General features: G+C 39.1%; 1 protein-coding gene across 1 annotated transcript in view; it reads right to left on the bottom strand.

Annotated features, from left to right (window-relative positions):
- Positions 1–15,551, bottom strand: part of DOCK7 (dedicator of cytokinesis 7) — a 3,076,229-nt gene that overhangs the window by 1,168,561 nt on the left and 1,892,117 nt on the right. The window contains exon 24 of the mRNA XM_044085545.1: positions 7,050–7,139. Within this exon, the coding sequence (XP_043941480.1) occupies positions 7,050–7,139 (90 nt within the window). The remainder of the gene's footprint in view (positions 1–7,049; positions 7,140–15,551) is intronic.

Raw genomic sequence — 15,551 nt, forward strand, 5'->3', positions numbered from 1 at the left:
CAGAATATTCCATTTTCTCCGAGGTGTGGTGATTTGGTATAATGCAAATAAGGAGTCTGAGGTGAGAGGTGAGAGGGGCTTGCCCTTTAAAACAAGGACCACTTAAGCTACGTATCTTCTACAGGCATATAACTGATAATGCTGTGCTGGCCACATCAGCAAACAATAACATAGCAGGCAGACAGAAAGGAATCCCACTACAGAAGTCACTCTATGCTTGAATGAAGATGTAACAGAATAATCTATCCTAAACACTCACAATCTCAGCTGAAAGGGTTTTACATATGTCCCTTTAGGAGATGAAATATCAGTGTTTGAATGCTTTAAGGCTGCACAAATGTCATACTTCATAAATGTCATACTTCATAACAGGGTTCAGGAAAAGGATGACACAAAGCTCAGGTTTCCTCATGCTTGTTTTACTTAAGGCATGATGAAGGAATGAATAGCAGGAGCATCAGGCAAGTCTGAGGAAGACTTCATAAACCTTTTTTAAACATCTTAATTAAACATGACATACAGTAATAGAAAATAAAATAAACCATAACTTTGATATACGTTTTCTTTTTCACAAATTTCATTCACTCCAACATTACATAAAATTGCTTGATTCCTGCATTCCCTTACATTTTAATCCTTCTCCTGAACATTAATCTGCAAATATTGCTCCCACAAATTCCATTTCTATGTAATTTGCTTCTTCACTTTTCTAAATATCCTACTTCCAGTTCTTTTACTTCGTTAAAATGTTCAATATTTCATTTATGGATTTAGATTTTAATTTCCATTTTCTAGTATTTTTTGGCAGTCAACAGGATTAAACTTAGTAAGGCCTTACTGTGTTTGGAAAATTCAGATTCTATATCCCAGTTCAAATGAATTGTTTCTTTAGTTACAACCTTTGCTCCCCCCAACATTTCTGACAAAGTACTCTGCAGCTAATTCTTAAAATTTGCCAACTTGTTATATTTTCTCAAAAAATGTGTTCCCAATTACCTAACTCCTTCCCATCACACCCATACCATTTGCTATCTACCTGATGCAACAATTCTCCAAGTATGTTTGGAGTATAACATACATATGCATCACTTCCATGCAAAAATCATAAACCTTCTGGATTTTGTTGCATAACTGAAAGCAACACAGATGTCCTCCCACTGCTCCTTTATACAAAATCTTTCCAGTCTCTCTTCCCAACATTTTCTAACCTCTTATGACTGATTATTACAGTTATCATGCAATGAGTTATTATTCACTTCTTAACAGCAGATTCTGTTTTAGACTCAGCCATAAACTCTGCTAGAGCTGGCCTTTCACTTAGTATTTAGTACCCCTTTTCTTTGCCTGCATTTTGATATCAATCACGGACAGGGAAGGCAGTCTATACCCTGCAGTCCAAACTTCTGCTTATCCTCATACCACTCTGTTACCTTCAACTCTCTTAGTTATTTGCTCCAAATTCAGTGGTTCCTTTGATATTTTTCCACTACATTCCAGCGCTCTCTTGCCTATTTTCTGTACCTATACTTGCAGTCATCCTCATTGGCAAAATCTCCTTCTGTATTCCCATGTTGGCTTAGCTCTTAGAATACTTTCTGCTACAACTTTCTTATTATTTATTGAACTCCCTCTGTTTCATCATCACTCCTTTCCACTTTGTTTTATAACCTTCTGCTTGTGTTATACATATGAGCCTCAGCTCTATAACCCTAAAGTATCCCTTCAAATCAAATAATCTTCATTCTGAGTTCTAATAAAATATCTGTAAGATTATCTCTAACAGAAGATAAAATGAAAAAAAAAAAACTTTAGACAGTTCCTCTAATTGTACACTTCAGTTAACTCCACAGTACTGAGATTGAAAATTAGTATAGAAGGAAGCAAGCCAGGGAATTATCGCCATCATCTCCCTTTCCCTCAGTTACTCAGGCATCTGTTGATGCTGTTCATCCTCCTGTAATGTTGAACAGGTATGCCATACTCTGTTGTTTGACTGTCTGATTCACTGGAATAATGTCTGGATCTGATATCATCATGAAATTCAACCTGGGAGACCTCTTTGGAAGGGTTTGTGCTAAAAGGTACTTCTTGTTCTCTGGAACTGCTGGTTTAACTGGTTGCTTTAAACACAAGACTGCAAATAGTAGTTAATTTGCGTCTATATCACGTTATCAAAAGTTTACTTAATCGAATCAATAAAGGTCGAACTTTATTGACCGATTAAGTAAAACATCGAATAACAGAAAAAAAAAAATTAAACCCCCCCCCTAAATGACGTAGGCAGGGGGGCAAACCCCCATGCACCCCCCCATGTGGGGGGGCTGCGCCCCCACACCCCCCTACTTAAATATACCAACTCCAAGACCGTACTACATTGAGGTAAATGGAAATCTCCCCTTACGGACATTTCCGTTTACTTGTACGATGTTCTTTACTTTCGATATTGTCATGCCGACAATATCAGACTCGATATCGTCAGCTTACGACATCATGAAGTAGACCCGTTAATTCATATGCAGTATCATTTTCATGAGCTGCTCCATCCCTTATTTTTTTCCTGTTGATGATAGGGCAAACATGTCCATCTAAGCAGGTATAAACTAATGCCAAATCAGTATCGCAAGAATAAAATACAGAACATGTCTTAATACACATATCAAATTAGGCAATTTCTTCTTCCGAACTCATCATTTTGGTGAAATTATATTTTTGTGGGGCTTTAATGACTTTAAGCTCAGCTTCAATGAAAATGTCCACCAATTTAAAATGAACAAAAACAGTACAGGTAATACACACAGTGAATTTGCTCACACATGTGCAAACCCATAGGTACTTGCTTAAATTTAAAGCACTACCATGATACATATGACAACGTGCAAGTGAATTTGATTTAAACAGTTTATTTTTCAAAATCAGAAATAAGTGATTTTTAAATCCGGTTCAGTGCCGTGTGGGTTGACTGCAATATTACCTCTATATGTTACAGAATTGTCCGAATGAGAAAATGGATTAATAGGAGTCACAAATAGATCACTGACATCAGCAAGGTGCTATGCTACTGGAACAGTGGTGTTACTGTCATTATTCTCAGTACTAGTGTCTTCACCTAAATCACCATAAAGATCCAAAGAGGCAAGGATCAGAGTCACAAAGTTTATTTGAAATGTTTTATTTTACTTGTATTTTTTTTTTACTTGCTGTCCACACTAGAAGTTGGTAAGTCCTTTGAAGATAAAGGGTCTAAGAATGAATATTTTTACAAGATCTTATGTAGTTTTGAAACCATTTAAGATGAAAAACATATATACTAATCCAAGTTTCAGAAATGTTACACCCAAAAGTTCATAACCAAGTACTAAGCAATTAGTTTGCAGACCATTACAAGACTTGACAAAACCCTCTATTTAAAAGTTCCATTGGTCTAAAGGGAGGTAGGGGGATTTGAGGCTGCCCATCAAATTATCTAGGCTTACCTTGAAGATGGCTAGGTGTTACTCTGCTTGACATGTAGTAGACTTTAGCTTCAGAGGTGAGGGCTATGAATCTATCATGTCATACCTTATTTGAAGTACCATCTGAAGGGACAGAAGGTCAAACAAGTTTGGATTTTTCATGGCTTGAAAGCCTAGATACAGATTTGCATTAAGGAGTCTATAAAGACTGAGTACAGAGAAAGAGTTGCAAACATGTCCTAAGAACTATGATTTTGAGGCCACTGACCCTTTTAGTTATGAATCTCTGAGGTCTTTCAAGTTAACGGATATGTTTAAAAAAGTACACGCCAAAAGATGCATTATATCTAATGATGGTTCTGAAATATGAGTAAAGGAGAATTAAGAGTTCTTTGGCTCTAGGGAAGACACTTTTGGAATTAGATGAGCCAGACAGAATGATTTCCAAACTACTGCAGAAGCATGATGGTCAAATGATAATTCCTTAACAAGAGTGCCTAGATCTCTCAAAGTAGTGCCTACATGGAGGGATGGATCACTTATATGGTATGACAAAATGTTTTGTTTACCAAAATGAGCTATGCTACATTTTTTCACATTTAATTTCAGAATAATTGTTAATATGGTCTAACCCGTGTTGCAACAATTATAACTCGGTGGAAGACTGGATAACAGCACCCAATTTACATTCATCTGCAAACTTAAATAACCATAAGCCAAGAGTGCTTGCCTGAAAGTCTGAAAAACAGGTGTGAAATAGGATGGGTCCAACACTGTGCCCTGTAATACACCAATGGTCATCTTTTTTGCTTTAATAAGAGGCATTTCAGACTCTTAACTACATAGGTTGTCTCAGAAAATCAGTTAGCTATCCAGCACACAATATAAGGATTTTATTTTCAGATTTACAAGTCTGTCAATAATGCCTGTATGCAGAAAAGTGTCAAAGGCCTTAGCCAAGTCCAAATATGTTGTATGCACTGCATAACCACTATCTACTTTTATAGTTACTTTTTCTACAAACTTAATGAGAGTAAAGAGGCAGGGTCTTTCTTTGATAAAGCCAAACTGATGAGGGAGCAGGGTTGAGATTTTCAATGTACAGGTTAATGAGGTCTAAAGATAATATGCTCCAAAGCTTTACATAAGCCTCTAATGAAACTGGTCTATACTTACTGGGTTCTGTGGCTGGGCCACTCTTCCATAACAGCACTACAATGGCAGTTTTCCAGGCTTTGGGAATGTAACTTGCACAGAGGCTTAGTTTAAACTGTGAAATAATGGTTGGACCATATTTGGCACTGACAATTAGGTAACCTGGGACATTACCACGGCCCAAGGATTATTTGTTCTTAACTTTAGAGATGGCAGAGAGAACTTGTTCCATAATACATAAAGGGGGTAGCTGGGATTGTGGAATCTATGGAATAGTTATACTGGTGGGTGGAGTAAAATGTGCACTAAATTTGGCAGTTAGGATATTAGCTATTCCCTCTGGGTCAGAGTGTGCAGTATTATCATGGACTACGTCTGAACATTGTCGGGTGTTGGTTCTTAACTTCCTGACATTGTTAAAGAAAAATGTGTAGTTATTTTTGGTTTTAGTGACTGTTGAATATCGCAGAAATGGAGGCAGTGATAATGAAAGCTCGAGCAGGTAACAACTGGAACAGGAAAAAAAAGACCATTCTTGACAATACAAGTCTTCATTTCCTCAAAGCAGGAAGATTTGCACTCTACAATTGTCTCTATATGCTTCTTGTACTATTGATCCTTTGTCAAGGAAAAAAGAACAGAACCTGTGCTGATAATCTGGTTATAAGTAATTGACCAGGAGCCACTGACAGAATAAAAACTCTGTCCAGCTGAAGATTTCAGTAAGCCTAAATCAAATGAAAGCAAGGTAATGTCAAACAAAAGGCAACCAACTGTAAACTGTACCCATTGCTCTGTGAAAGCAACTTTAACAGTAAACCTTCCACCAGAACTGCACTAGAAGGATAGGACAGACTCCAGAGTGCCATGTGACCTTGAAGGCAGCAGTGCCAGAAAGGGTCTTTGACTCAGATACTCTAATGACACTGTTTCTTCACTAATGCAATAAAAATGAATCATCCAAAGATGTATGCAATATGCTAGATTCGTGAAAAAGTATCTAACAGAGGCAGCTACTGGATGTTCTGCACAAACACTAGACTTGGCACTACCATTGCTGAAGAACTCTAGAGTTCTGCAGGGTAATAGCACCTTTGGTTTGATTACTGAAATAAAAATGATACTCTAAGACTTACACTGGTTCACTGCTGCACAGATGATACATGTGTGTGCGTTGCTTGTTACCCATGTTATAAGTACTGGCTCAGGCACTGAAGGACTGACTACTGTTTGGAAAGTAGTTAAAAGACTTTTTCTCCTACCTGACAGGAAAGTGGAATTGTCATTATTTCAGGCTTTTCTAATGAAGAGTTAGGAGATTGTTCTGAAGTAAGGGTTTTTAGATACTGCCAAAATCAGTACTTAATCTGTTTTAACATCCATAAAGAGAAGACTGGCTTTTTGTGAAAGTATCATATTGATACTGTGAACAAGTGTACTGCACATTAACATTGCTGTGGGGTGGGGAGAAGTTGAAGACAAAATGGCCGCAAGTTGGCAACTATACTAACAGTGTTTTTAAGCATGCACATATCATTTGGAAGCAAGTGCACTGCTACTATGTGGCAGCGTTAATGGGTGGAAGTTACAGAAAAACACAAGAAAAGAATCCTTCCTTTTGCACTCATATGATGACCAACATGGTTGCCCATTCTCCAGATCCTTGTCCCATGTTGCTGAGATGTAGTAAAGTCATTCTGCATAAAGGGAGATTCCGCCTATGCCACACTAGAGGCTATGACAGCAGTTGGGGGGGGGGGGGGATAATTAGGAAGAAGGATGGTCAAAAGATTTGAGGTAGGTCAGACAAAAGGAAAGGGCACGGACAAAAAGGTAAGGTCATGCCTGGTAATGTGATTAAAGTATGAACAGGATACTCTTTGATTATTTGAATCTAGTCACATTAGAAAAAAAAAAAAAGAATCTAAATCCCAATAGAAAAAAATCCATGCATGACTTATGCAGCTATAAAGATTCGATAACTATTCTCCAGTAGTGTCATCTAAGCAGTGGAATCAACTAAACACTTTCAGAAAATGCCTGCCACTAGAGCTAACCATGCAAATATATATAAAATAATGTTGCTGAAACCTTTCAACCACAGAAATCTTTTCTAATATGTTACTGACAGACAGAAATTATTTTTTTTCTGTGCTGCTATCTGCAATTAAAAAGGATTGTAATTAAACAAAATTCCCTCTAGTTCTACAAAACCACCACAACAAGGACTTTGCTAGAATGAATCCAGAAAACTTTGCCAGTAAGGCCACCATATTTTTTTTTTACTTAGGAAATCCTACAATTAACACATTGGCTCCATAATGTGAGGCATAAAGTATTCTAGATTGATTAGAAGTAATCTCTTGACAGGTCTTTGCTCCAGTATTTAATTTGTTGTCTTTCGGCTTCTATTTTCTATCAAACCACATCTTTGAAGTCTACCTTTTTAGTTGGTAATCGTCCTGTTAATGTTTGTAAGAAACTGGACGTCTCCGTGTGTGAAGACATGCGGTTACAACTTCGATCCAAAGCCTAAAGAGTGAAGATGAGTGAATGATGACAACACATTAAAGCATGTTGTGCATGACTTCTAATAATGAAAACAGTTTAAAATCTGTCCTATATATATATATATATATATATATACTCTGTAGTATTTCAATTACCTTTTTTATTTAGATTTGTCTGAAGACTGAAAAATTCTGTGTCTTAGAATAATAACAAAAATAAATGACATGACTATGGCATGACATTCTCTGATGGTGACTTATGAAAACTACAACAGGACTGAATGTCTACAAACCGTGCATGAAACGTGCAATAAATATGACTGGCATCATGAAAAACATGCAATTTGGCCAGCTGTAAACATGAAATTCCATACTCTGTAACACATGTGGTACAAATACAAATAAATGCCAAGTACTGAACAAAGGAATAAAATATTCAGGTAATCATGAAATCCTATGGTAAGAACAGGAATCCCACACAGTAACTATAGTTGCAATGCAAGGTGGACTCAGCTCTCTCAGTTGTGTAAAACAAAGACCATGCTACAAACAAATCCATACTACAAACAAACTGATTCAGAAGAAAAAAAAAAGTGAATTTTCAACAGTCTCTGAGCAAGCAAGATATGCATTTCACAAATCTGACTACAGCAAAGTTGCCTTTCACTTACCTTCATTTTCTTTGGTCATTTAAAAAACCTCCCCAAGGCACAAAATGCATCAGTTGCAATCAACAAATATTAAAGAAAAGTTCATCAGAAGACTCGGCTATAAGTGCTTTTATTTCAATTTTTTTCAAAGCCTTCCACACATATATGTAATCTTGCTTTAAAATGTAACAATGCAGACAGTGTGTGTGTGTCAATACATTGATGTGTCAAACACTGAAAGACAAGGTTGATGACTGTTTTCTGAAAGCACACATTAAAAAAAAAAAAAAAAAAAAGCAAAGGATTGAAAGCTCAATTGATCACAAAAGGAAAACAAATAATTTTACTCTGCAGTCAATTAACCAAAAATCTACCACTAACTTCAGACACACTCTCTGAAGAGCCGAATAGTCACAGTGTTACAGACAGCGTTTGATAGTGTTACGGTCAGGGTTGACATTTTCTTCTAAAAAATCATAAGAAAACGATTGAAAGCTCACTTGATCACAAAAGGAAAACAAATAATTTTCTTCTGCAGTCAATTAACCAAAACCCTACCACTAAAACTTCAGAGACACTCTCTGAATAGTCACACAGTGTTATAGACAGCGTTTGATAGTGTTACGGACAGGGTTGACATTTTCTTCTAAAAAATTCATAAGAGAACAATTGGATAATCATTTGTATATTGTACAGTTTGACATTTTCTACACAGAACATCTAGATAATCCATTTTATATTTCCAGAGAATACGTTTTTTTTTTAAGGGCAAGGAAATATTTTCAGCTTGAATACACAAATCATTTTGCAATTATCAAAGTTATGCTTTCACTTTAACTTTTAAACTGAGAGAAATAATTGATTTTGAGAAGCTTTTAAAGTTCTGATGTTATCATGTATAATACAATATAGTTCTAAACCAGTAAGTATAAAATTTGTGCAGTCTAATGGCTAAATAAGCATACTGGTTTTGTTTGTTTGTCTTTTTCTGGTAGTGTCTGCAAATGTAAACCTACATCTCTGAAAAAAAAAAGTTTGGAATTTTGTAATGAAAAAGTATGCAATACCTGATGAAAAATGTTGTTCATTATGAACTACAGGGTATAAAGACGTAGCCTTCCTCCATCTCCATATTGTGTGTGTGCGCCTATCTGCAACAGTTTGGTAGCATACTAGCAAGTGTCACAACATGTTTAACTTATAGAAAATTAAACACTTTTTTTGTAGTTTTAATGTAGCTCAGTACACCTTCTGAATATTTAGTGCATTTCTCATACTGATCATAAGTTTACAAGCAGTAATACAAGAAAATAAAAAGAAGTTATGTACCTACCATAATGTTCCATGTGAGTTGTCCATCTCACCTTCACTCAAGTTGGAATCTTAACATACTTTTGATAAAAAGGTTGGGTTTGTTCGGAGTAACACCTTGTCATTGTGGAACAACATATATGAGGGTTTAATATATAATGCTTGTAACTCCAAAGCCCTCCTAGCTGAAGTGATAAGAAAATGGTCTTCCACATTAAGAACTTTAAGTCACGTGATGAAGGTTCAAAAGGGGGATGAATTATTCTGGAAAGTACAAAATTCAGGTTCCATAGTGGTAGTGGGGGCTTAATGGGTGGTCTCAAAAAATTAGTGTCTCTCAGAAAAGCTTTTGATAGTCTGTGGGATATAATATTTGATCCTTTGTTCCCAAAATGAAAATTTGAGATTGCTGCTAATTGTACTTGAATAGTAGCTGCAGCTGCTCTCTCATTAAAAAGCTTCATCAATAACTCTAGGATGGAATATATAGGTTATGAATAAGGATCAATGCGATTCTCTAATGCCCAGATTGAAAATCTCTTCCACTTGTTGAGATATAATCTTCTGGTAGACGTCTTGTGAGAAGAAATCAGGATATGTTGTGCTGCAGATTAAAGGTCATGTAGTCTGGCTATACCTGGAATTGGAGCAGCCAAGCTGTCAACTTGATGGTCTGAAGGGATGGATGGAGAGCCCCCGATGAATGGATCAGGAGATCTGGTACTGGTTCCAGAATCCAAGGCTCTTCCTGAAGATGAGGCTGTAGGAAGGGGAACCAAATCTGAGGAGGCCAGTAAGTGGCTATCAGAGTTAAGTTTCTTCCCAAAACACTGGCTTTCTGAAGAACTTTGGGTATCACAATGAGAATGGGGGAAAAGCGTAGAGGAGACCTAGGGGCCAATCGTGTACAAGTGGATCCCTTGGGGATTCCCCTGGAGGGGGTATTAGGGCAAAGTTGCTGCTGCATTTTGTGTTCATGGACATGGCTAAAAGATTGCAAGGCTGGCCCCATTTTCGGAAAATCATTTCAACCACTTCTTGTTTCAGGGACCACTCATGAGGCATTAGAATTGCTCTGCTGAGTTTGTCTGCTATCACGCTGGATTTCCCCGGGATGTATGTTGCTATCAGAAAATGCTGGGAGAAAGCTGCCCACTGGCATACTCTCAGAGCCTCTCGACAAAGAGGGTAAGACTTGGTTCCTCCTTGTTTGTTTATATACTAAACTGACATGTTGTCTGTCTGGATTGCAATTGTTCCTAATGGAAGAGAGTGTTGGAATGGCTGCAATGCCAGAAGCACCGCTCTCATCTCTAGGACACTGATATACAAATGGGCTTCGTGATCTTGCCATGTGCCTTGGGCTGTCTTTCCCTGATAACATCCCCCCACCCTATCTGGGAGGCATCCGTGGTCACTGCGGCTAGAGAGGATGGAGGAATGAAGGGACGACCTAAGGTCACTTGATCTGAAGGTAGCCACCAACGTAGGTTTCTCCTGCAAGATTCTGTTAGCATTATCTGATGCAACATCGAAAGTTCCTGCATGGACCAGTGTGTGAATAGGAAACACTAAGACTTGCATATGTATCTGAGCTAGGGGGATTACACTGATTGCTGCTGCCATTGTACCTCATACTTTGAAAATTGTCCTTGCTTGAGTCTTTGTTGTTAAAAGGAGGCCTCAAACCTGTGCTCGAAGGCTGTGTATCCTGTTTGGTGGAAGTTTTACCATCATCGTAATAGTGCCTAATTCTAGGCCTATAAAAACGATATGTCGAGATGGCAATAAGGCAGATTTTTCATAATTTATTGTAATTCCTAAATGAGCACAGAGATTCAAAGTGGCATCTCTGACTTGTGAAAGTGGATGGTTGGTGGTGGCAGTTAAGAACCAGTCATCTAAATATGGAAACACTCTGAATCCTAAATGCCTCAAGTAAGCCTTAACCACTGCCATACATTTGGTGAACACTCTGGGGGCTGTAGTGAGACCAAAGGGCAGAGCTCGGAACTGGTAATTACTAGCTCCCAGCCGAAACTGCAGGTGACTCCTGGATGGCCTGTCCATTTTTATGTCATAGCACACATCCTGGAGGTCTATAGAGCACATCCAATTGTCTTTTGAGGTCTATAGAGCACATCCAATTGTAATTTCCCAAAAAAGGAGCCTTGACTGCAGTGTAACCATCCAGAACTTTGTCTTTTTTACAGATTTGTTCAATCTGCTGAGATCCAGTATGGGTCTCCAGTCTCCTGTTTTTTTTGGAACTAAAAAGAACCTTGAGCAAGTCCTGGATCCTATCTAGTCTGTGGGGACCGGCTGGATGACTCTTTCTTCTAGTAACTTCTGGGCTTCTATGGTTGCTTGTTTCCTGTGACTGGGTGGAACGTCCGGAATCCTTTTCATTAGAAAGGTGGCTTGGAAAAGGGTATAGAGTAACCTCTGGATATACTTTGTAACCACTTGTCTTTTGTTATTTTTAGCCAGGCATCTGGGTACAAAGATAAGTGAATCCCGACTGCCTCCAGAGAGGGACAGATGGGCCTCCTTTCAGGAGTGCTGAAAGGGCTTACCACAGAAAGATTCTCGGTCGCCCTGGTTTTGTGAACCTCCTCTGCTGCGTGGCTGGCGTCTTCCATTACTACCTCCTCCTCTGCCCCTGGAGGAAGGTTCACCATGTGTGTCTTGAAAGGCTCTCTGGGATTTTCAAAACTACATTTTCCCTCCCTTTTGAACCTTGGGATAGGGTCTAGAAGGTGTGGAAAAACAGACTCCGACGGCAGAGAGTGTCTTTCCTTCCTGTTCACACCTGGTTAGTGTTTCTTTAACTTTAGGTCCGAACAGAGACGAGCCAGCGAAAGGGATTTTAATAAAGGATGACTTGAAGGGTTCCGCAAAGTTACACAAGCACATCCAGGAATGTCTCCTAAGGGCAATTCCTGAATCTGCTGATCTACTCGCTCCATCGGCTGCATAAGAGATGAGCCTCATGGATGAGTTGACTACTGAATTGAGGATAGAGAGCTGGGAGGATACTTTATCTGCCACTCCCATAGCTACAAAATCCTGAGAGCATCTCCAAGCTCCTTCAGGAAATCTCTCTGTAAAGTGGTGAAATGAGTGAAGTAATTCAAGAACCGTAGTGTAAAGGTTGCTGAAGAAAACATGTGCTTACCATATCTGTCCATCGTGCGGGACTCTGTTTAGAGGATGGACAGACTTGGAAGTTTGTGATAACTCCTTTTTGGTGGCTGCTGCCACCACCATAGCATCTATGGGTACACCTTTTGTGAGGAATGCCTTGTCTTCCAGGGATGTTATGAATTTATTTGGCCTCCTAGGGACAGTTTCCACTGTGTCCGGAGATTCCCACGCCTTCCGACAAACTAAACTGCATGGGCTCGTCGAAAGGCAAAGACACCCAAGTGGCAGAAGGTCAAGACCCAAAAGCCTTCAAGAAAACGGACTCCTCATCAGAAGGGGTGGTGGACTTCCAGCTGCCTCTCTGCTTAAGGATCTCTAAGATGTCCGCAAAAGAGACATCTTCAGAGGGCGACCATGGGGACCCTTCCGATTCATCAAGGTCCATGTCTGATGTGAGTGACTCCTCCGGTGAGTCCAAATGCTTCCTCTTACATAGTCTTTTCCAGGGTACCCTTTTCGGATGGGCATTCTGGAGAGGTTCCGGAAGAGAGGGGTTTGCCCTCTGGGGCTTCCTGAGGCTTCAGGTCTCTACACTACTGTGGGATCGGCTGTGCTGAAACAGACACTGGTGCCTTTGGGAGAGGAATAGAAGGATCTGACAGAGAGGATGCCTATGGGGACAATGCTCTCCTCATAGCCCCGAAAGCCTCCCTCCCATGATCAGAGGAAACCCCAGTTCCGAAGAGTCAGAAGATTTCCCAGGCACCACAGGGGGAGGCTCCGAGACAGAGGTAGAAGCCGAACTCATGCATGCCGAGGCCCCAAGAGGCAAGTTCACAGCAGATAAAAACATGGACAGACTGTCCTCCCCAGACCCGACCAGACAGTGTTGGCTCCTAGACACCTCAGATGGCACCAAGGTAGTCAGAGCAGTCATGGAGGAAGATGGCAAAATAGTCTCGGCCCCGACGGCTCCATCTCTATTAGTTTCACACATTCTGGCACCAAAGCCACAGTTTAGGTCAGAGGAGGAACTGACGTAGAAAAGACGGGTCCAGTCGGTTGCTAAGCTGATTGGGTTGGTTCCAACCAAAATTTGGCCAGTGCCGGTGTCCTCAATAGTTTCTGCACCAGACAATCCATATCCAAGTCTGAAAGGCTACTGGAGGATCGGGAGGATGGGGCTGGAGACACCACAGACAGTAGTACTGGCGACCTTAATGCAGGAGAAAGTGGCTCTAATGCAGGTGAGCGGCTCCTAACTTGCAACACCATCGGCCCCGAAACCGATGGAGCAGAGGTTGAAGGCCGGACACATTCAACTGATTCCAACATTTTTGATAGCTTCTTGGACGGTTCCAACCCATGAGAAGATGTAGATGATGATCTTTTAGAGCTTCTGTCTGATTTTTGAGGGGAAAGACTGTTTTATTTTTGGAGGTCTTTAACCCTGCACTAAAGCTTCTGAAAATGAAGATTTAAGTAGGCCTTTGAGGATCACCTTATTCCTTCTTTCATGAAGGACTCTTGAGCTGAAGGAGTGGCAAATTGAGCAAGACTCCTGTAAATGCAGTGCCCGCAAACAATAAACACAATCATTGTGTCCGTAATGGACATTTTTTGAGAACATTTGGGGGACCTCTTAAAACCAGAAGGTTTTGCTTCTTTAGGCTGCTCTGACATCCTTAAACCAATACACAACAAAAGAAAAACACACCAAGAAAAAGGAAAACAGCCCTCTAATTAAAACGGGCTCAATAGCTCTCCAAGTAAAACGAGCTATAAAGAGATATCAACAAGAGTTTCACACACAAGCAATTACAACTCTTTGCAGAAAAAAACTAACACCCTACTAAAATCTACTAACCTACTAGAGATGTAAAAGTATACAGATACGCACTAGCCTTAACAGCAAGCTGACAATAAAAAAAATATTTTAAGCAATTACTAAAACTATTTCTAATGCTCTAATAACAACAAATTCCACCACACTATATATATATATATATATATATATATATGTATACATATATATATATATATATATGTATGCATATATCATTTTAAACTATGTACGAAAATACTCGGCCAGATAAAACTAACAAACACTCTGTAAAGAAAATGCTATAAACGCACGTAAAGAAAATAATAAACTAGCAATATCGAAAAAACTGTATAAAGAATTTTTTTTAAGTTTTAGTGAAGAAAAACAATTTCACTTAGCCGGAGCTATAGGAGACGCTCAATCCGTTTCAGCAGCAAACGAGATCTGGGGAATGTCCTACAGCATCACAGGATAGGGAGTGAGACACGAGCTAGTTGAACACCTCAAGCTTTAGTAAATGGCAGAGTCAGAAAAGAGGATCAGTTCTGAACCCATTAGTACAGAATGAAGGCGAGATAGGACAACTTCACATCAGTTTGTTTTAACTTTTGTAGAGACACAATATGTTGAAAGCCATTCCATTCTATAAATATAACTATGCACATTTTCTAATAGAAGATCTGTTCTGTCAACATACAATCTACAGGTTGTTGCTTAAATTATCATGCCTTTCAGTTTGCTCTTACTCTTCTACATTGGCAATAGATAAAGTAAAACACTTAGTGTTATACATTTTTATGTTGGATTTTTATTTATAAAACAACTTTAAGTGACCATAAACTATGTAAACATAAAATATAGAGCAATCATAGATATATGTGGATCACACTTAGAATACTGTGCCGACGTTTTGTAAAGTCAGTGCACACATTTAAACTCATATGCTTGACTTTACAGAATGTCAAACCATTTGTACGGAGATCGTGGTACAGTGGGGATAGCGGAATTTGCCCTTTTCCCCACAGTAAAGTGATCTCGGAGTTATATATAATTAGCATGACGTGTCAAGAGCCTCCCCTGCAAAAAATCACAACTTGCTGTGACACAGATGTCCATCAGTATCAGATACAAAAGGGAACAGTTCTCATACTGAGAATGGGCAAAGTAAGCACCACAAGCTTTTGAATAAAACAAAACTGATGCTGGGGAGCTATAACTTGCTACAAGTTATTTTTGATCAAAGTACAAATAAATGTAAGTATACCATTTCTACACATTCTCTAAAGATGAAGGAAATAGCATCAATTTTTTTAGCGCAAATTAGTGCTGGGACAGTGTCTGTAGGTGCTGTAGCCTTCGTAGATATCGAATGCACTTAAAGTGAGGTAATGCACCAGAAGCAATTCACCACTCACTGCTGGTTCTTTCTTTTCCCTGTTGTGGAGCTTTGCTGCTCGGTTCACAAAAGTGAACAGACAGAAACCTTTGTGGAGAACTTAAG

The sequence above is a fragment of the Protopterus annectens genome, chromosome 10.part0 (genome assembly GCF_019279795.1).
Source record: "Protopterus annectens isolate FY-2018-M chromosome 10.part0, PAN1.0, whole genome shotgun sequence".
Taxonomy (NCBI): domain Eukaryota; kingdom Metazoa; phylum Chordata; order Ceratodontiformes; family Protopteridae; genus Protopterus; species Protopterus annectens.